The sequence below is a fragment of the Paroedura picta genome, chromosome 4, assembly GCF_049243985.1.
Source record: "Paroedura picta isolate Pp20150507F chromosome 4, Ppicta_v3.0, whole genome shotgun sequence".
Classification (NCBI taxonomy): domain Eukaryota; kingdom Metazoa; phylum Chordata; class Lepidosauria; order Squamata; family Gekkonidae; genus Paroedura; species Paroedura picta.
In genome coordinates this window covers 36,547,665-36,567,244 of record NC_135372.1, presented here as the reverse complement: position 1 = coordinate 36,567,244, position 19,580 = coordinate 36,547,665, and the positions used below count along the sequence as shown (strand labels likewise).

At 46.4% G+C, this 19,580-nt stretch overlaps 2 protein-coding genes across 14 annotated transcripts in view; one reads left to right on the top strand and one right to left on the bottom strand.

Annotated features, from left to right (window-relative positions):
* The window catches only part of LOC143835183 (protein FAM163A-like), a 100,391-nt gene extending 91,986 nt beyond the window's left edge, over positions 1-8,405 (top strand). For 4 of the 5 annotated variants that reach the window (XM_077332435.1, XM_077332432.1, XM_077332433.1 and 1 more), the window contains 3 exons: positions 405-427; positions 3,710-3,824; positions 5,625-8,405. In XM_077332435.1, the coding sequence (XP_077188550.1) occupies positions 3,732-3,824; positions 5,625-6,026 (495 nt within the window). In that variant the 5' untranslated portion in view covers positions 405-427; positions 3,710-3,731 and the 3' untranslated portion in view covers positions 6,027-8,405. Of the gene's footprint in view, positions 1-404; positions 428-3,474; positions 3,535-3,709; positions 3,825-5,624 lie in introns of all 5 variants that reach the window. The other variant, XM_077332437.1, reaches the window with a different exon arrangement.
* Positions 8,406-13,496: 5,091 nt separating this feature from the next.
* Positions 13,497-19,580, bottom strand: part of LOC143835180 (ADAMTS-like protein 2) — a 37,095-nt gene continuing 31,011 nt past the window's right edge. For 8 of the 9 annotated variants that reach the window (XM_077332424.1, XM_077332429.1, XM_077332428.1 and 5 more), the window contains 3 exons: positions 18,889-19,065; positions 17,576-17,720; positions 16,363-16,592 (listed from right to left, as the gene is read on the bottom strand). In XM_077332424.1, the coding sequence (XP_077188539.1) occupies positions 16,378-16,592; positions 17,576-17,720; positions 18,889-19,065 (537 nt within the window). In that variant the 3' untranslated portion in view covers positions 16,363-16,377. Of the gene's footprint in view, positions 15,350-16,362; positions 16,593-17,575; positions 17,721-18,888; positions 19,066-19,580 lie in introns of those variants that run through there. The other variant, XM_077332422.1, reaches the window with a different exon arrangement.

The following is a 19,580-nucleotide window of genomic DNA, read 5'->3' as shown; positions in this document are numbered from 1 at the left end:
AGAAATATCTCCCTCACCTAACCCTTGTCCTAGTTTGGGAGCCAGCTTGGTGTAGTGGTTAAGACAGGCAGCCTCTGATCTGCAGAACCAGGTTTGATTCCTCATTCCTCCTCCACATGTAGCCAGCTGGGTGACCTTGGGCTAGTTCCAGTTCTCTCCGGGCTCTCTCAGCCTTACCTACCTCACAGAGTGTCTGTTGGAGGGAGAGGAAAAGAAGGAGATTGTAAGCTGCTTTGAGACTCCCTCAGGTAGTGAAAAGTGGGATATAAAATACCTGCCCTTTTTCTCTAACATGCCATGATGTCTCAAACAGGTGCCCACATCCTGCTGCTCCTAAGAGACTCCACAGCATAAAACACGCCAGCTGTTTAACCCACACCTCTCTTCTGTGCTCTCTCTTGCAGGTCCAACGCACCCTTCACTGAACGTAAGCATTTTTTTGTCTTCAACAAAAGCACAATAAATTGGGGGGAGTCAAGATTTTATCTGGATGGACTAAACTAGGCAACACAAGGAACAGAAGTTGGGATGCAATATCTACATCTGACATGCAGTCATGGTTAACGACAGGGAAATAAAGGTCTCAAAGGCTCTGGGGCCCAATTCAACTAGGAAGCACGGCACAAGAGGAAGAGGGCGTCAGCCTTCCTGCCTGGGTTGTTTTCCTGAGCCCAAGTGGCCATGAAGGGGGCTGTTTGTCAGGCCCCATGTGCTACACTCATTACATGTGGAGTCCTACAGCAGGAAAAGGAGCACCATCCATAACTGTTTCAGTTTGGGAAAAAGATGTGGGAAGGAAGTCTGTAGCCTCTTGCCCTGATTGGAGACACTCAGCAGGCAGACACAAGTAATTTCCAGGCCTCAGGTTGTCAAGCTGGCAGACTGAAGTCCAGATACCAATTAGACCAAACTCACAGCTTCAGGTTCAACAGGAATTTGAAGAACAGGGTCCTAGAACACACACCAGAGCCAAGGGAATCGGTCTAAGATGCAGGCTGCAAGGTCAGTAACTGACAGATACTCCTTTGTTGGCTGCTTTTAAACTTTACACTACTTTCCTGCTGCCTCAGCCCTACTCCTGCAAACACTCATCATTCATATGTGCTGTGCTGCCAACCTGGCACTGCATCTCCCATCTTGCAGTTCCCTCCTTGTCTTCCTCCTAGAGTGTCTCTATCATTGAGTCAAATACGTTTATTAACACTTCCTCAGAAGAGTCCTCTGCATCACAATGCTTTGCTGCAGCTGGTGGACTCACAACACCTCTCCTTCCGTGTGTGAGAGACTTCGACTTCTAAATAAGTAAACTCATTGAAGTTTTTTTATTTTAAAAGGCAAGTGTCTACTTTGGAGACATAGTCAGAACTGGTTCCCAAAGCATCGGGTGAGCAATACAGGGGCTCTCCCACCTCCCTTGGGAACTCGAAGCAGGCATAGTTCAAAGGAGTCAAAATACAGAGATAAGCATTTGGGCTTCAAGGAATGGGAAGGTGTGGGAACCTACAGGGCGCTAAGGAAACGGAGGTGAGGAATGTGTAGGGAGGATGAGAGGCATAACATATAACAGCAGGAAGTCAGCCTTGGGGTGTCAAGCAAAAGCATCCAGGTTACATCAGGGCACAAAGGCCAGGCTAGCTAAATAAACTAACCAACAACAGAATAAAATCATGGCAGAAATACATGGGGTTACTGACACGGTGCCACACTCTCCTGAGCTTATTTGGGCCAGAGTGCTTGGGAATGTTTCATCCCTAATGTCATGTATGATACCCAACTTGACTCGTTCCATATTTCATCTGGTTTGACCCCGTACAGGTGAAGAATGCTGTATTTTTGAGGATCTCTTTGTCCGCAGTTTAACTCCCCAAAGAAGCAAAACTAAACAGAGGGCTTTAGTCTGTGCAATAAAATCCTGTTAGTATGGCCGGTGCCACAAGACTTCCCTCCTGTTTTGCAGCAACATGTGAATGCAGCTACCCTGTGCCCAGATCAGGCAGGTGCTTAGAGGCCTTGGGTAAATTCAGTCCTGGCATGATGGTGAGCTACTGCCACCTAGTGATGAAGCAAAGAATTATCGATCGATAACTTTTAGCCCGTTGCATGCATATATTTTTTCATTTGGAGAAAAATCATCCCAATTTAGTTTGTCTCAGGGACTTTTACATTAATTTTATGCGTATGGTAACATACATAATACTACATGGTGGAGTAATTACATTGTACTGTTTATATTAGCAGTTTCCTTCTAATGTTGCTATAAGTGATTGGGTGAGAAAGACATGTATATACCATTGTTTTGTGGCCTGATGTTACACATGACATTTTGTTCAAACTTTGTATACAAAGTTGTTAAACTTTGTATATTTACCTTTTACAAATCCATAAAATATAGCCAGGAGATCCTACGATTGTCTGGCTGCCAGGCAGAAGGCATTTGAAGATGGTTTGCCATTGTTTCCCCCTGCTTCATGACCCTGGTATTCCTTGGAGGAATACCCTTCCATGTGCTAATCAGGGCTGACCACATTTAGCTTCCAAGGTCTGACGGAGTCGGACTTGCCTGGGCAATCCAGGTAGGGCAGTGAAGAATTGTATCATTCTGAACTGAAATGCTACTTGCTTGTAAGTGCAAACTTCACATTACAAGAAAGAGCATGAAATCCCACCCCAGCAAATCCTCTCATCTTAATTTATCTCCTCTCTAGCAAATTTAGAGAGTTCATTATCATTTTTGTTATTATATTTATTGAATTTATATCCCGCCCTCCCGTAATTTGACGACTCGGAGCAGTGAACATCATAAACAAACAATGCGAATACAAAAATCAATCACAAATATTATTCTTATTAAAATAACCATTTCCCATATAAAGTTTTAGAACATTTTAACTAAAGTTAGCAGCTGTCCGATCCATTGATTAATTCCATCACACCGCATATGTTCTCCTCTGGGCATCTCTGAACGGAAGTAATGATCAAGGCCCAGTAGATGTTAATGGCTCACTGGCCCCAACCGACAGCTTGGTGGAAGAGCTCTGTTTTACAGGCCCTGCGGAACTGTGCTAGCTCTGACAGGGCCCAGATTTCCTCTGGAAGCTCATTCCACCAAGTAGGGGCCAGGTCAAAAAACATCCTGGCCCTGGTTGAGGTCAGATATACTTCCTTGGAGCCAGGGATCACTAGCTTGTTGGAGTTGGCTGAACATAGTGCCCTTTGGGGGCATAGGCAGAGAGATAGTCCATCAGGTATGCCAGGCCCAGATAGCGAATGGCTTTAAAAGGTAAGCACCAGGGCCTTAAACCTGATCTGTAATTCAGCTGGGAGTAGCTGTTGCTAAGGCACAGACCGTAATACTTGTCCTTCCCTATTAGAGCAACACATTAGAACTCAAATAAGCTTGCCTATCTAGAAGGAAATGGACAAGGGTGTCTTTACCCTGCAGGTCCTCTGATTAACTTTGGTGTTTAAAAACAGGCCCTGACTGATTCATCCAAGGAAGCTTTGGTTTATTGTGCTGTGGACTGACTGGGTAAAGTAAGTAACCCAACTAAAATCCCATTTCTGTGGGATTTAAAAGTCTCATTTAAAATTGGGATGGAAAAGCATAGGGAGCTGAACTTGGGGCCCCAGAACTGTATATATGGGGACTGTGGACTTCGAAGAATCTTAACTTTTGCGCACCCCCTTTTTTTTTTTTGGTCTTTTCTAGAGTTTGATGGAGAATCGGGCGGATGACAGCAGGAACTGTTGTGATCACCGGCGGAATACTAGCAACAGTTATCTTGCTGTGTATTATTGCTGTTCTCTGCTATTGTAGGCTACAGGTAAGGGACTGTTCTGCTATGAGACTGTTTCCTTCCGCCTCAAAGGGCAGCTGCAGTTCTTGCAGATATCCTTGATGGCTGATCCTGTACCAAACATGGCCAAACAATGAAAAGATGGGTATCTTTCCGTCTGTCTGTCTGTCAGCTATCATATATCTTTATTATTATTATTTTATTATTATGCTATTATTATGTTATTATTATTATTGTTATTGCTATTGTTATTATGAGCCTCTTGTGACGCAGAGTGGCAAGGCAACAGACATGCAGTCTGAAAGCTCTGCCCATGAGGCTGGGAGTTCGATTCCAGCAGCCGGCTCAAGGCTGACTCAGCCTTCCATCCTTGGAAGTACCCCTTGAGTACCCAGCTTGCTGGGGGGGGGGGTAAACAGTAATGACTGGAGAAGGCACTAGCAAACCACCCCGTATTGAGTCTGCCATGAAAACCCTGGAGGGCATCACCCCAAAGGTCAGATATGACTCTGTGCTTGCACAGGGGATACCTTTACCTTTTCTTGTTATTATTTTCAATGTACTGCCCGCCCCTCACCGAAGGCTCGCAGGGGGTTACAATCCTCTGTTAAAAAACCCAGCAAAATCCCCTTAACAGATAAAAACATATTTCTTACATAAAACCATAAGAATCGGCGGTAAACTCATCCCAACTCTAACAATACCCTAATATCATCAGGGGAGAAAGGAAGAGGGAACAGATAGAATTCGCTACCACCACTTCTATAGGAGGGCCCCCGATCTACCTGGCTGCCCAGCCTCAACAGTAGATGGATCTAACTTGGGTTTTAAAATTAAACAAGCTTTGTATAATTAAAATCCTTCTTAGGGGAAAGGCTTGGTTAGTGCTTGGGCAGATCTCTTCAAGATGGTTTTTAATGAGTTTTCTAATAGGGAGGCTAGTATTTTGTTGTTATTTGTGAATATAGGGGGTGTTGAATCACACTGAAGAGCCAGTGTGGTGTAGTGGTTAAGAGCAGTGGCCTCTGCAAGCTCCACCCCCAAAGTCTCCAGGTTTCCCCCAGTCTGGAGCTGGCAACCCAAGGTCTGTCTGAGAGAGCAACATTTCCTTTTTTGAATGAGAGGGTGGCAATTTCGACTGATTGCCTCTCCCCACTGCCAACCCTTGTGCTGTCCCTGACTCAATGGGCTATGACAGTAGAGGGAAGTTCCACTCTGCAAGGTTTTATGGGTGGTTGGATACAAGTCATTGCTTTTTACTGTGCTACCTGGCCTCTGGACATGATTGTAAGCCACCTTGGGCTACTTAAGAAGGCAAAGTGTACATATTTTAGCTAAAATGGATGTGCACCGTAATAATGCTGGAACCGGCCCTAATATCAAGCGATGGAAGGCTTTTCTGTAAGCAGATTAACATTTCCTTCCCTCCTTTGTCATGATGCAGCCTGAAATGTTCTGCAAAACATGAATGCTTCAGGAACAGCATAAGTGGTGAAATGGGGGAAGGGGGGATGTGGCATGAGTGGGGAACTGGGGAAATTTCCTCCCTTCCTTTAGTGAAGATCTAGCTCTGGATCCGGAACCAAAATTACTGTACTTCTGAAATGCACTGTGCTAACCATAAAAAAATTGCTGTGCTTGTGAAATGCACTTTGCTGACCAGAACCAAAATTACTGTGCTTGTGAAATGCACTTTGCTGATCGAAACCGAAATGACTATGCTTGTGAAATGCACTTTGCTGATCGAAACCGAAATGACTATGCTTGTGAAATGCACTTTGCTGATCGAAACGACTGTTTGTAAAATGCACTTTGCTTTTACTTTAGTATTATTGCTGCAAGAAAGATGAATCCGATGAAGAGGAGGAGGAGGAGGAAGAGGAGGAAGAGGAGGCTGAACTGCCCCCTCACTCCCACTATGCCATGTGCAATGCTTGCAACTCTCGCATCATGGACGGGCACGGCAACTTCCCCTTCCCACCCCACGAGCTTAACAAACAGGGCCACGGGAACTACTGCCCAACCTGTTCCCCCTACAGCTCCCCCTTTTACATACGGACCGCTGACATGGTGCGCAACGGGGGAGAGAGGATCACCTACACGCCCACGTGCTGCAAGGAAATGGGGCTGCCCATCAAAATGGCGACCCTCCAGAGTTACCCGGTGACCCACCACTGCGTCGTCCACGAGACCTTTCCGAACCCGAGGGCTTTCAGTACAGAAGTATGATCGCTGTTTCTCACAGGGTGCTTCCGTGGGATCCCCTCAGGGTGACGGGGATTTCAGATTTTGTGGGTTTGCCACGGGAACCTTCCGACAAAAAAACGAAACGTGGGCCCGAGACTCTTGACGTGGCTCCTGATCGGCGAGGTGCTTCTTGAAGGGAAAGAAAGGAACTCGGTCACCGGAGGCTGAGCTTGGCCGTTCTGGAGTCTGCAATTGCTCTTGCTGTATCCACTCAAGGGTCTTGTCCAAGGAGGGCTATGTACAGGACAAGCTAACGGATATTTAAAGACTTTTACAAGTCCGATCCCCTTCCCCAGCGTCTTTGGTATCTACACTTGGCAAAATCCTTCTTGTCACTCTTTCCAAAGCAATACCCACTGTCCTCCCGTGACAGGTAACGCGAGTTCACACCCAAGTCAATTGACCCGTAGTCTCTTGGGAATGACTGTTCCTGGTGATGTTGACGGCATCTGTCGGAAGACTGGCAAAAGCTTTGCTAAACTCACTTCTAACACTTTTGTTCCTTGGAAGTGGGTGGAGGGTGGGTGGGCCAACAGGAAGGGAAGAGTCGCGTCTGGGTATCCTGTAGTATAAGGATGACAAAGGAATGCTCCCATCTGTATTAGAATGTCAAATAGGGCAGCTGTTCTCTGCTTCCTCCACACACATGCACACGGACACACTTGCGCGCGCGCACACATGCAAATTAAGATATGCAAAAACTAAAGGCCAGGGGGGAGAAGCTGAGAGACGAGGGACCAGCGATGTGCCGATCCGGTTCTGAATAGCAAGCGATGGCTCTCCTGTTGCCAAGAAAGAAAAAAGTGTTGTGTTTTAGTCTTGCAATCTTCTTTAAGAACAAAGAACCCCAAAATATAAAAACCACACCACTGCAAAGAGCTAGAGTTTTATTTGATCTCTTCCCCCCCACCTCCCTGTCCCTTCTGGCCAAAGACCTTCCAGAGGGCTGCCAAATGACAGCCTTTCTAAAAAATCCAGAGAAAAGAATCTTGTAACCAAGTCTTCATTTGGACGTCGAAGTGCTAGGTTTTGCAAAGAATGCCGGAGCAGAAGAGAATGTTCGTAGCTAAATATTCGGTTCGGCTGGCTTATTCATTTGTAAGAATTGTATGATAAATCGTTGGCAGTTTATAATGAGGAATTCAGGCTTGGGAGTGGGCGTTAGTGCATTAGGCATTTGATATCACTTTGCAACTTCACCCTTTGCTAATCTCAAGTACTGTATCTGTATTGGAATAGTTACTGGTTTGATCCAAGGAGTGGGGCAAAAGGTCCTTCAGCGCCAGCTTTGCCCAGAATGTCTCTCTTTGCCAAACCATTCCTTTGGGCCTATCTAGGTAAGCAAGCACAAATGGTCCACTTTCCCATTGGACTGGGCCTCATTCTAAATACAGAACGTTTCTGGTATAATGATTTATGCGCATGGGATTCATTCCTGAGAAAAGACCTGTTATAGTCTCAGTCTGCTCACAAATTCCAAATAAATCCAGCACACTAGGACCCCCTTGTAAACAGGATTTAATCCCCTCCCCCAAAATTCCATTAATTACGACATTTTAAGCAAGTCACAACTGTCTAGATTTCATCCCTCCACCCCAATGGGTTAGAACTCCAGTTCTATGAAGAACAAGTCTCTAATCATGGGAAACCCTGGGGTTACACGAAAACTTCCCAGGGGTTATGTGGCCTTTGCCAGAAGTTTGGATAGCTGCTGACACCACTAGCCTTCACTGGGGCCCACTTCCCCTGTTGTTCTCCAGGAATAGACTCTTTCTCCACAATAGAAATGGTAAATCATCTATTGATTGATTGGCTGGTTCTCACATCTTAGTTCCACAACCCACTTCTATGAAGGGACACATCATCATTTCTGGGGTTCCTCGAAGCCTGAAAAATATTTCAGGGTTTTTTCTATCATCAAAAGGTTGAAAAAGGCTGCTCTAGACAAATAGTTGATCAGGTGTTAAAATGCCATCTTATGAAGAGTTAGGTCCTTCTGAGCCCATGGACTTCAAGAGCCTTAGAAAGATGTAGGTCTGCTTAGGATGGTGCAGGGTACCACTGCAAACTGCCAGTGGAAGATTTCAGGTTGTCAGCCTCCAGGTGGTGGCTGAAGATGGTCTGGGATTACAACTGATCTCCAGGTAACAGGGATCGGTTCACTCGGAGAAAATGGCCACCTCGGAAGGTGAACTCAGGCTCCACATCCAAAATCTCCAGTTATTTCTCAACCAAGAGCTGGCAACCTTAGGAATGGTCCACCATGAAACACAAATGCTCTTGCTTCTGAACTAACCTGTCAGGGATAAAGCTAGTCCATATATAAATACTACTGCAAAGAAAGACTCCTTTTCCACCTGTTTTGTGGGTGTGCTGTTTTTCTTTTTAGTGGAGCATTCCATTACACAATCCTTTATGTGCAGCCTGAAATCCAGGAACTGTCTTAAAGCCAATTGGCCTGGTGAAACACTGCTGGTGGTGTGATAATTCTTGTATGTGTATGAGACCCAAGGACTTCCATATGAGATCTGAGACCATGGGCGCTCCTGTGTGCAAATATTCAAAAATTCACCGTTTCTTTGCTGTAATGTTCAGAAGTTTTCTTTGCTTGAGCCTACAAGTCTTCAAAAAAAGTGGGGGAATACATGATGGCCAGGCACAAAGTAGTTTGTCCCTGCTTCATGGCAGCTGTTATCGTGCCCAGTGCTAATTTGCTACATTGTTAAGTACCCTTCCTGCCCTAGCAGCAGAAGTATCCTGCTTTCTCTTCCTTTAACATTGCCTCCCTCCTCTCAGTGACATTGCTGCCTGAAGGAGAGGAGCAGTAAGGGCTGATGAGATTGTTTTTGCTTATTTCAAGACAGTTGGTGAACAGGCGACAATGCTACATTTTCCACATTCAGGGAACTTCTTCTAGTACGTTCTCCTTGTTTCCTGCCTCCAGGGAACCCAAAATGTCTTCATGCCTTCTTTGTTTTAATAGGGGAAACAACAAGTATCCTGTTGCCTCCCAGATTTGGTAGGGCTATATTCTGCTACTTCTTCTGGCCTTTGTTCTATAGCAGGTGCAGATCCAGGCTGTCTCCTCTTGCAAGCCATGAAAAGGGGCTGGAAATGGTTTTGTGCATTGCCGAGAGCTCTGGTCACGAGTTTCAGTGAGTACACTTACGGTCCATGAACAGCGTACACTTGATTTTTTTCTTTATATTTGCATTGAGCAATTCTCACACTGCATTCAACGGGCATACACCTGAATGTGTGATTTAGCCCCCCCCCCAATATATCCAGGTACTGGTTCCTTTGGGAAGTGATTGCAGTTTGGCGTTTTTCTTAGAAACACATGCACATGCGGTCTGTGTGTGCATTCAGTGTAACTAGTGAACAGGCTGCAGCAGTGGCATGTAAGCTTGTTTTTTTGTTAGTATGATAGCCTACAAGGTTTTGGCAAATCATAAAGGTGCCCATTCTGTAGAAATGTGCAGGGGCCAAACTATCATGTAATCTTACAGCCACAGTAAAAGGCCCTACAAAGGTTCCATGGCTGATGTGTCATGAATTCCTTAGAGAATTCTAGAGGGCCAGCATAGTGAAGTGTCTAAGAGTGGAGGCTTCTAACCTGGAGAACCAGGGATGATTCCCTGCTCCTCCACACGCAGCCAGCTGGGTGACCTTGGGCTAGTTCTCTCAGGGCTGTTCTCACAGCAGTTCTCTTAGAGCTCTCTCAGCCCCACCTACCTCACAGGGTGTAGAGAGAGGAGGGGAATGGTGATTGCAAGCTGCTCTGGGACTCCTTTGGTAGTGAAAAGTGGGGCATAAAGATCGCTTTTTTCTTCTTTGGCATACTGTGCAAAGTGCAGCTGTTTCACTTTTCTGTCTCGTTGGGATGTGTTCCCAACTAACTTCATTCTGCAGTTGCATTCAACGTGGATGAATTGATTAGTACTGGCTGGAAAGTTCAGTTCAGTGGTTTATGACAAATGTGCCGGGGAATATCTGAAGAGCGACGCACGCTAATTTCTCTTCCTTGCTTACGTCTGATTTTATTCCAGGGATGATGGCTATAGTGATTATTTTGTGTTTGTTTCTGTTTTGCCCACATGCCTTAATTTAAATTCCATTTGGAAAGAGCAAGGCAGTCGTCCCGATCTAGAATGCAGGCACGCGAATGCTCATCATACTGCACATCTGGTCCTTGGTGGAGGGCAGTGTCTTCTGAGGCCACTGGCTGCACACCACAAAGTAGAAACAGTGCTAGACTGAGAGGCCTTTGAATCTGACGGGTAAACGAGTCCACTTGTGTGTTATAATTTCTGACACCTTGGTGACTGCGGGGGAAAGAGATTTTAAAAGTCTACCAGGGGCCAATTCAACTTGGATATATTCCCACTGCGCTGTTTTCTTGAGTCAAAATGGCCTTGGGGGAGGAATTTGCCCAATTACTCCCCAGGAGAAACAGGAGCCTCCCCTCCCCTATGTTGCTGTCCTGAGCTGAATTGGACCGCTGTGGATTTTAGAATTTCCTCTCTCCACAGTTGCTGGGTCATGATAAGGAAAGCAAGTTAGATCCAGGAAAACTGGGCCTGACTTGGCAAAATTTGTAATGTGTCATTTGGCTCTTTTAATGGCTGACAACAACATACAGTTTGAAGGTCAGAAGAACCACTTTTCGGAGGGGTGGGGTGGGGGTTAAGTATACCTGGATCTACTGCTGGATCTTCCAGGTTAGTTTTCATCCAGCGCCAAAGTAAACCTGGGGAAGCTTGATTTCAATTTCCAGTGATAAATTTCAAGAACAAACTGGTAATTGAACATGGCTCCAGAATCAGATGCACTAAATCAGCCAGCTTTTCAGATTCAATAAATCAGCCAACTTTATGCTCTCACAAGACAGGGCTTGCTGTAATCATTGCCTATTGTGAAACCCAAACATTTCCCCCAAGGGCAGACTTCCGAAGAGGTCACAAACATCCCACAATGTCTCCTTCACGGCGGCCGTCTTCCCAAACAGAACTTGAAGGAGGGACCAGAATATCCCAGCATGCATTGCTCTGCCTTGGGCTGCCCCTGACCCTGTTGAAACCACACAGAGGTATTAAGATGGTGGGGAGTAGTCGCCATAGCTCTCTTCTTGGTACACCTAAGGGGTATACACATCGGAAACTTGCTCCCTGCACAAAAAAAGGGTACAGGCATGCCCCTCTTTTTGTTCCAAGCCAAAGCTGAGACTTCTCAATTCAAGGTGCTGATTGTTCCCTCTCCTTATCCTAGGGTGGAAACTATTTACAACTGGATTGCAAGCAGGGGGGGAGGCAGGGGGACGGAGGGCCAGGGGTAAAACGTAACCAGATAGGTCATTAGTTGGCAGCTGAAGTACTGTGGACAGGAGATCAGTTACCATTATTGTGCTCAACAAAACAAAATCAGAGTCCAGTAGCACCTTTAAGACCAACAAAGATTTATTCCAGGCGTGAGCTTTCGAGAGCAAGCACTTTGTTGGTCCTAAAGGCGCCACTGTGATTTTGTTTTGTTGTGCCGCTTCAGTCCAACACAGCTACGCACTTGAATCTATCATTATTGTGCTTATCTTTGTACTTCAGATCTGTCATTTGGGTTTTAACATCTTTTTGTTTGTCGCTCAGCTGTGGAACCAGACTGGAAGTTAGCAAGAAAAATAAATATGGACTTTGAAATAACCACGGTGTTTGCTTGGTGCCTTTTGTCATGCCCGTAACATTCACTCGAGAGCTTAAAGTTAAAAACCTTCTTGCCTGAGGCCCTTGTCTGGTGAGTGTGATACAGCAGGGACGTCAGGAATGTTGTGTCGAACATGCTTAACGATTTAGCATTCTTGATTCGACTATGGTGATGAGAGAGGAACTGATCGGGGGGGGGGGGGCTGCCACCAAAAAATTGGAATGCCTGCTAAACCAATGCCTCCCCCCCCCAATTGCGGATTTGTCAAAACACTGCCAAACCAATCCGGTTGGCAATCACAAACGTTGTTAGGAACACAAACGCCAAATGGTAGGCTGTTTCTCTAAAATATGTTTGCTTATGACTGATTTAAACAGTTTGCATTGCAAAACTCCTTTCCTCTCACTTCCCTTGCCTCAGCCCCCCCCCCCCCAATATCCTCCTCCTACCACTGGAAGACTTTTGAGGTTTGTTCTTTTGATTACCAATCGCTATTGTATCGATATGGATCTGGTGATCTACTACGATGGTACACCTGGGGGTACAGACACCGGACACTACTGTCCTGGTGATCTACTGCCATGATCTATTGGTTTCTCTGAATTCCCAGCTTTCCCTTTGAAACAGTTCCTTAGCTCAAAAAGAGCTGCATTTTAAAGAAGTCTTTAGACCAAAAGTCTCCCTAAAAGGAAAAAGAAAAACAAGTCTTTAGCCCAAAAAGATTGATTTTTTAAAAATTAGGAATTCAGAGATACAATAGCTCATTAGCAAATGGCTGAGTTTTAAAAGTCTGAAAGAAGCCCTGTGGTGGTATTGTGGGAGCAGGAGAACCTCTAAGAGGCAGCGTGGTGTAGTGGTCGAGAGGAGCAGCCTCTAATCTGGAGAACTGGGTTTGATTCCCCGTTCTTTGACATGCCAGTCATAGTTCTCTCAGAGCTCTCTTAGCCCCAACAATCTCACTGGGTGCCTGTGGTGGGGAGAGGAAGGGCAGTCAATGGTCAGCAGCTTTGAGACTCCTTTGGGTAGTAAAAAGTAGGGGCACAACCCCCCCCCACTCTTCTTTAAACTCACTCAGACTGTGCGACTATGCCTGAAAAGAAAAAGGATCCAGACTGTACCGCCAAGATTGAATCGCTTCAGGCATTGTTTCTGCATCATCTTCTAGGAGTAAACATTTTACAAGCACCCCAGACCAAAATGTTGTAAGAGCTTGGCCAGAGGGTCGGGGTGCCATCCACACAACAGCCTTGCGGGGTCTGCCCTCCAAAGAATCGCATTTCCACCCCCAATCCTGCACTTGCTACTGCCACAGCTAGTGGTCTGTGTCTGGCTACTTGCCCAGATTCTTCCACGGACCCATGCATTTCTATACCTTTTGTCACAAAGTCAGTGTTTATTTCACTATCTTTATTTGAAAGTGATAACTTTTTTCTTCTCTTCTGAAAAACAGTCATAGCTTCTGGATGAAAAGCTGTGTAATGCAGGCAATGTGCTACATCTATGGAAAGAACGGTTTCATGCGGCTACCCTGTCCCCGGCTACAGCTTTCTTCCAAACACCTTCCAAGGTCTCCCTCCCAACACACAGCTTGGGGGAAAAAAACACACACACGCACGCACAAGCTGGAAAATAATAATAAAACCGGATAGGAAGCACCCCTAATTAGATGTGGCTATGCTCCATTTAGGCGCTGAGAAACACAAAACACATATTGCGCATTATTCCTGTGCAGGAAAAATGGTTCACCACAAAACATACTTTGTAAATGGATACGCACATGATTTATTTATTTATATTTATATACCACCCTCCCCGGAGGCAATACAATAAACAATCCACTGATTTGCTAAATGCAATGAAGAGCAATCCTATTCCTTCCTGGGAGGAAGCAAATGCATACCCCCATGTGATTCAAAAGCCTTCCCTTGCCTTGGGATTCTGCACTGGAATATACAGGAATTGGTCTCTGGCAGCAAGTCCACGGGGAGTCTTGAATTGATTGTTCTGCAGATTCGTGACAGTTCTTCTACCTGTCCTGGGACTTAGGGTTGTGCGCTTTGGGTCAGTTTGGCAATCATTGAAGCTCGAAGCGGTGTCTAGGAGGCCAATGACGCGGCATGGAGAGAAGGGATGGCGGTGGTGCACCAGCCGGCGGCTGAACAGGGACGTGCCACCGCTGCCCCTTCTCTCTGTGTTGCAGCACTGGCCACCTCAGGCTTCGGTGATCGCCGAGGCAGCCGAACCGACCGGAAGTGCACACCCCTACTGCATGAGCACTTTAATATATGGGGGATTAAGCTTTTGCTTCATACCAAGAATTAATGGTTTTACGTTTCATTGTATTGATCAAATTAGCGGAATCATGTGTGTATCCGCTTAAAACGTATAGTTTGTGATAAACCATTTTTCCTGTGAAGGCATAATATGCAACGTGAGAATATGTTTTGCATTTTCCAAAGCCTAAGTGGAGCGTGGTCACGTCTAACTGGGCCTGCTTCATATCCAGTTTTTTTTTTTGGGGGGGGGGGGAGGAAGGCAACATGTTCTTAAGCAAGGCGTTGGATGTCCTCCATTGGGTGGGCCGTGCCATTCAGCCTAGGCTCCATGCTGCTTTTGAATGCCATAGGCTGGGTGTGTCTGCTCTGTGACTCACAAGGGGTGGCTTTGCAGAGCCAGCACAACAGTGCCCCCTGCTGAAACTTCAGGACCTGGCTCTATGAACTTCACCAGTTACCTCAGACAAGCCGCTTTCTCTCGCCTTCACCTCCTTTATCGGAAATATCAAGATGGCCTACATTTCGGGGTAAAGGTAAAGGTATCCCCTGTGCAAGCACCGGCTCACGTCTGACCCTTGGGGTGACGCCCTCCAGCGTTTTCATGGCAGACTCAATACAGGGTGGTTTGCCAGTGCCTTCCCCAGTCGTTACCGTTTACCCCCCAGCAAGCTGGGTACTCATTTTACCAACCTCGGAAGGATGGAAGGCTGAGTCAACCTTGAGCCGGCTGCTGGGATCGAACTCCCAGCCTCATGGGCAGACAGCTTCAGACAGCATGTCGGCTGACATTTCGGGGTCAATCTATTTAAAAAAGGACTCTGGATGCTCTGAAGTGCCATGGGAAAGCTAATGACCAGTATTCTTCTCCAGAGGTCGGAGTTCACCTTGCTGAGCAGAGGAAAAAGGACCTCCACGGGAGACGGTCAGAGTCTCTACAGGAAGGTGGTGGTTGAAAGTAGCTCTAGTAACTCAAGAAAAAGGTAGCAGTCTGTGATGGAAACGGGGGAGGAAGCACTGCGCTGTTCCTCTTAGCACGGGGAAATGCCAAGGCCTGGCCACTGGCTGTGTGGTGTGACCTCATGAACTGGATCCTCCTTCCGAGTGCCCCCTAATTGATTTAAGTGGCTAAGTAATGTTCTCTGGAGCAGATTGTGGATTTCAGTCCGAATGTGTAGCTGAGGGTGATCTGCGCCTTGTTCCTCTCGGGCAGAAGCAATCAGAGTGCTTTACTCCTACAAGATCTACAGCAGGCCTTCCGGTAGTACCAGTGGGAGCAGAGCTTCACCTTCAGGACCAGCACGCAGTTAGCTGATGCTTTGTCCTCGCAATCTTCATCTGGAGGGAAACGTGACAAGAGGTGCAAACTGAGGGCCACCGAAGGCATCACAGAGACATCTAGGGGTGCCGATTCACACGTAAATATATTCATATCTGTTCCACATAATAATATTTCTGGTAAGGTCTTGGAGGAGGAGCATGCCTCATGGCTTAAGTGCCACTCAGCACTTAACATCCACTCAGGGCGGCTGTCCCGCCCCTCAGGGCCTCCTCCTCCAACTGGCTTGCCTGTCAGTCCAGCAGCCAGCCAATCACCTTCCGTCACCCACGCCTAACCACCCCCTCCTTCCACTTCCCTCTGAGGCTGCAGATCCCTGCTGCGTGACAGCTGCCCCTGCTGGTGAGTTCCCTTCCCTGCCTTTCCAGGTCCTGGGGAAAAGGAGAGGCCATCTGCAGAGTTCTTCCACCCCAATCTAGTGCTCGTTGTATTCCTGAATGCAACAGGCTTGGCCTGTTCATATATATGTTCAGAAAGTTGAGCATGGGTGTGAAGGCTGCTAAACCCTGTCCCTTCCCTCCTTGGACCTTGCTGGCTGCTGTTCTTCGAGGCTTGTTTTTTCCCCATCTTGCCACACTGCTGGAAGATGAAGCAAGAAGAAAAATGCTATGAGCAACTACTGGTAAGGTGAAGAAAAGGGACTGTTTTGCTTCCCTCGCCTGCATGCTCGTTTCCTATTACACAGCAGACCTTCTCACAATGCTTGCAAATCACATGTGGATGCTCTTGTCATGTGCCAAATTGTGCCCCTAACGTCTGAGGAAGAGTGCATGCAGTCGAAAGCTCACGCCTTGAATAAATCTTTGTTGGTCTTAAAGGTGCCACGGGACTCTGATTTTATTGAGCTACTTCAGACCAACATGGCTAATTTGAATCTGTGCCCCTAATACTAGCTCTAAAGTAGGAACTTGTCAGGTTGAAGTTCTCTGCAGCTACCAGGAAGCTTTAGACAGACCGTGCTTTCTCAGCGTCCACCCACGATACCTGCATTATTGGGTTACTATTGTCTTACCTTACTGAGTTAACATTATGTGTGTGTGGGGGGGGGGAATACTGGATTTGAAACATTATGAATATTAAAAAACACAATCTGACTACAATTAATAATACCTACTTCAGATTCAAGTGAGTAGCCTTGTTGGTCTGAAGTAGCAGAACAAAATTTGAGTCCAATGGCCCCTTTAAGACTGACGCAGTTTGATTCAAGGTGTGAGCTTTCCTGTATGCAGTGCACTTCCTCAGCTAACAAAATGGGGAGTCACAAGGCCACATACATAATGTAGAAAGTGGGTTATGGATTAGTACACAGCAGAATGAAGATGTTTACCTGATACAAGGGCCTTACAGAAATAACAAAACAAATTTTGAGTCCAGTAGCACCTTTAAGCCCAACAAAGCTTAATTCAAGGTATGAGCTTTCTTGTGCAGGCACACTTCCTCAGATACAATGTAAGGTGCTACTGGACTCAAAATTTGTTCTGCCGCTTCAGACCAACACAGCTACCTGCCTGAGCAGAAATAACGCGTTAAGTTTATCAGGTCATCATTCGTTTGGGTTCGGCTCTGAGAGGGAAATGTAGTAAAGGAAATAAAAACATTAAGATTAAAGGTTAATGGACAGATGCATTCCCAATTGTGGAACCTGAGAGTAATTAAAAGAGAACCTGTCACTCCATGCTCTATGTTCCCCCCCAGAGTTGAACCCAAAGTAATGATGACCTGATAAACTTAGTTTGTTATTTCTGTAAGGCCCTTGGATCTGGTAAACATCATTATGCTGTGTACTAATCCATGATCCACTCTCTACTTCTGTAAGTTAACCTTCCCTGTAAATATTCTCTCTTTTGTCCTCCATTTTCCCTCATTCCTCAGTCCACACCTTCATCCTACAATTCTCATCTCTCCTTTTACTGCCTCTGCTTTTACAATGTGTCCCGCCACGAGCTGGTTCTGGGAATGGCGGGAAATAAATCTAATAATAATAATATCCTTGCTTCTTCCTTCTCCTCCTTTCCCAGGCCCTTCTGCCTGCTGCATCCTGAATAATTCAGCCAATGGCAGCCTTCTGCCTGCCCCTCCTTCTGTGACATAGTGGCGGCCCAGCCAATCACCGTTCACCACCATGACCACCACAAAGACCCCTACTGCATGACAATCAAAATGAGCAATGACACCTTCTTCCTCAAGTTCCCCAGAACATCCCATAGAAAATCCTCTTTGTTTACCTGGAGCATCTGTAGGGCACAGCTGGAGCTGGCAAACCTGCTTGGCTTCAGGCTTGGAAGATGAATCGCAGCCATGTCCTAGAGCTTCCCCTTGGTAGCATTTCACCTCTCGGACCCGCAAGCCTGTGCCACAGGTCTTGCTGCACTGTGGATGGAGGAAAAGAAGACCCATAGGCAGATGAAATGGTCCATTTAGTAGTTAATGAGGATGTAGATTGCAAATGGAAAACTGATATCCCATCCATAAAGATGGATGGAATGTTCTTCCCGATCAAACTGTCCAAAGGACCCAGCCTAAATACATCTTGTAAGTCGTTGTTGTTATCATCATCATAGCTTATACACCATCCATCCCAGCGATGGGTTCAGGGCAGATCACAGGATCATCAATTAAAACATACATAATACAATTTAAAATTTAAAACGTCCACAGTTCAGTGCCTTTTCGGTCCTGGCCCCTACCTGGTGGAATGAACTCCTGAGTGAGCTGCAGGCCCTGTTGGGATTCCTTGAGTTCCACAGGGCCTGCAAAACGGAGCTCTTCTGCCAGGCATTTGGCTAGGGCAGGGTGGTAATCCCGGAGAATACGATCCGGTCAACCCTCCCCCCCTTTCAGTCCCTGTTTGCAGTATTAGGAAGCATTAGGCCTCAGGGACTCAGGCCTCAGGGACTCATTCTGTGTCATCTATTTGTATTGCCTGTCAATATTACCATTAACACCGGCCCAATGGCCCAATATGCGAGCAGATGTTTTATTAGTATATAGAGGACACCACCTTTTTATGATGTTGAGGATTGTTTTTAAGATTATTGGGGATTGTTTTAGGCTACGTTTTAGATGTGACTTGCTGTACATTGCCTCTTTTTTGTGAACTGCCGCGAGCCAGCTTGCTGGGAGTGGCGGTATACAAGTCCAATTAATAAAATAACATTCCATTTCTCAAATGGCTCCAAATCTGTAGGGCTAGCAACTCAGTTAAAGGGAAGGAAGTGAGTGGGGTCAGTCGGGGGACTAGTAACAGAATTTCTGTGCCCATCGTCAACCAAAGAACCGGTGGAACAGCTCCACTTTACAGGCCCTGTAGGGCCTGGATCTCAGTTAGAAGCATTTTCGGTCAGACTGTGGCCAAGGTGGAAAAAGCCCTTGTCTGGGTCAATGACAGGTGCCCCCTGCCTCAGGCCAGGGATTACTAGCAGGTTCCCATTGTGTTGCCTTGGTTCTATTAAGTCTAGCACAGGGGATGCGGGTGGCTTGGGCACCACTATTTCTAGTTGTAGCACACCCCTTGCAGACAATGGCTTCTCTGCCCTACCTGGGACCAGGAGGTTGAAAACCAGGTGGAACAGGGTCTCTTGAAACAGGATGCCTGCACTTCTGGTCTTGGGGAGACATCGCAGCGCTTCTCTGGATACTCCCTGTACACCCCATTCTCCAGCCCCGCACACAGCACGATCCGGGTCTTGACTCCTCGGCCGCACGTGGCGTTGCACTGGAACGAACAAGGTGAGGTACAGGTTCAAGTGGGTAGCCGTGTTGGTCTGAAGCAGCACAATAAAATCAGAGTCCAGTGGCACCTTTAAGACCTACAAAGATTTATTCAAGGTGTGAGTTTTCAAGTGCAAGCACTCTTCCTCTGACTATGAACTACCATCATGACAGTGGGAATATAAAGCAAAAATTAATTCTGTTAAATTTGTAAACTGTGTCACACACAGGTCTGTTAGCGCTGCCAACGGGATAAGGGGCACTTTCTGGGAGTAGCGAGAAATGACACAACGTGCTGATGTCACCCAGAATCGATATTGGTATGTTGGGGACATGGGGTGGGGGGGGAAATGACAGGCTTTAGGGCAAACCTCTATGGTAGAATTAGCTTCTAATGATTGAGTTTTGCCCCTGAACCAGTGTAATTCCATGACAACTCCAATGTTACTTCCAGGTGGCACCACATTAATTTGCAGTGCTCTTCTGGTTAAGGACAAAATGCATCTGGGAAGCAGGGGT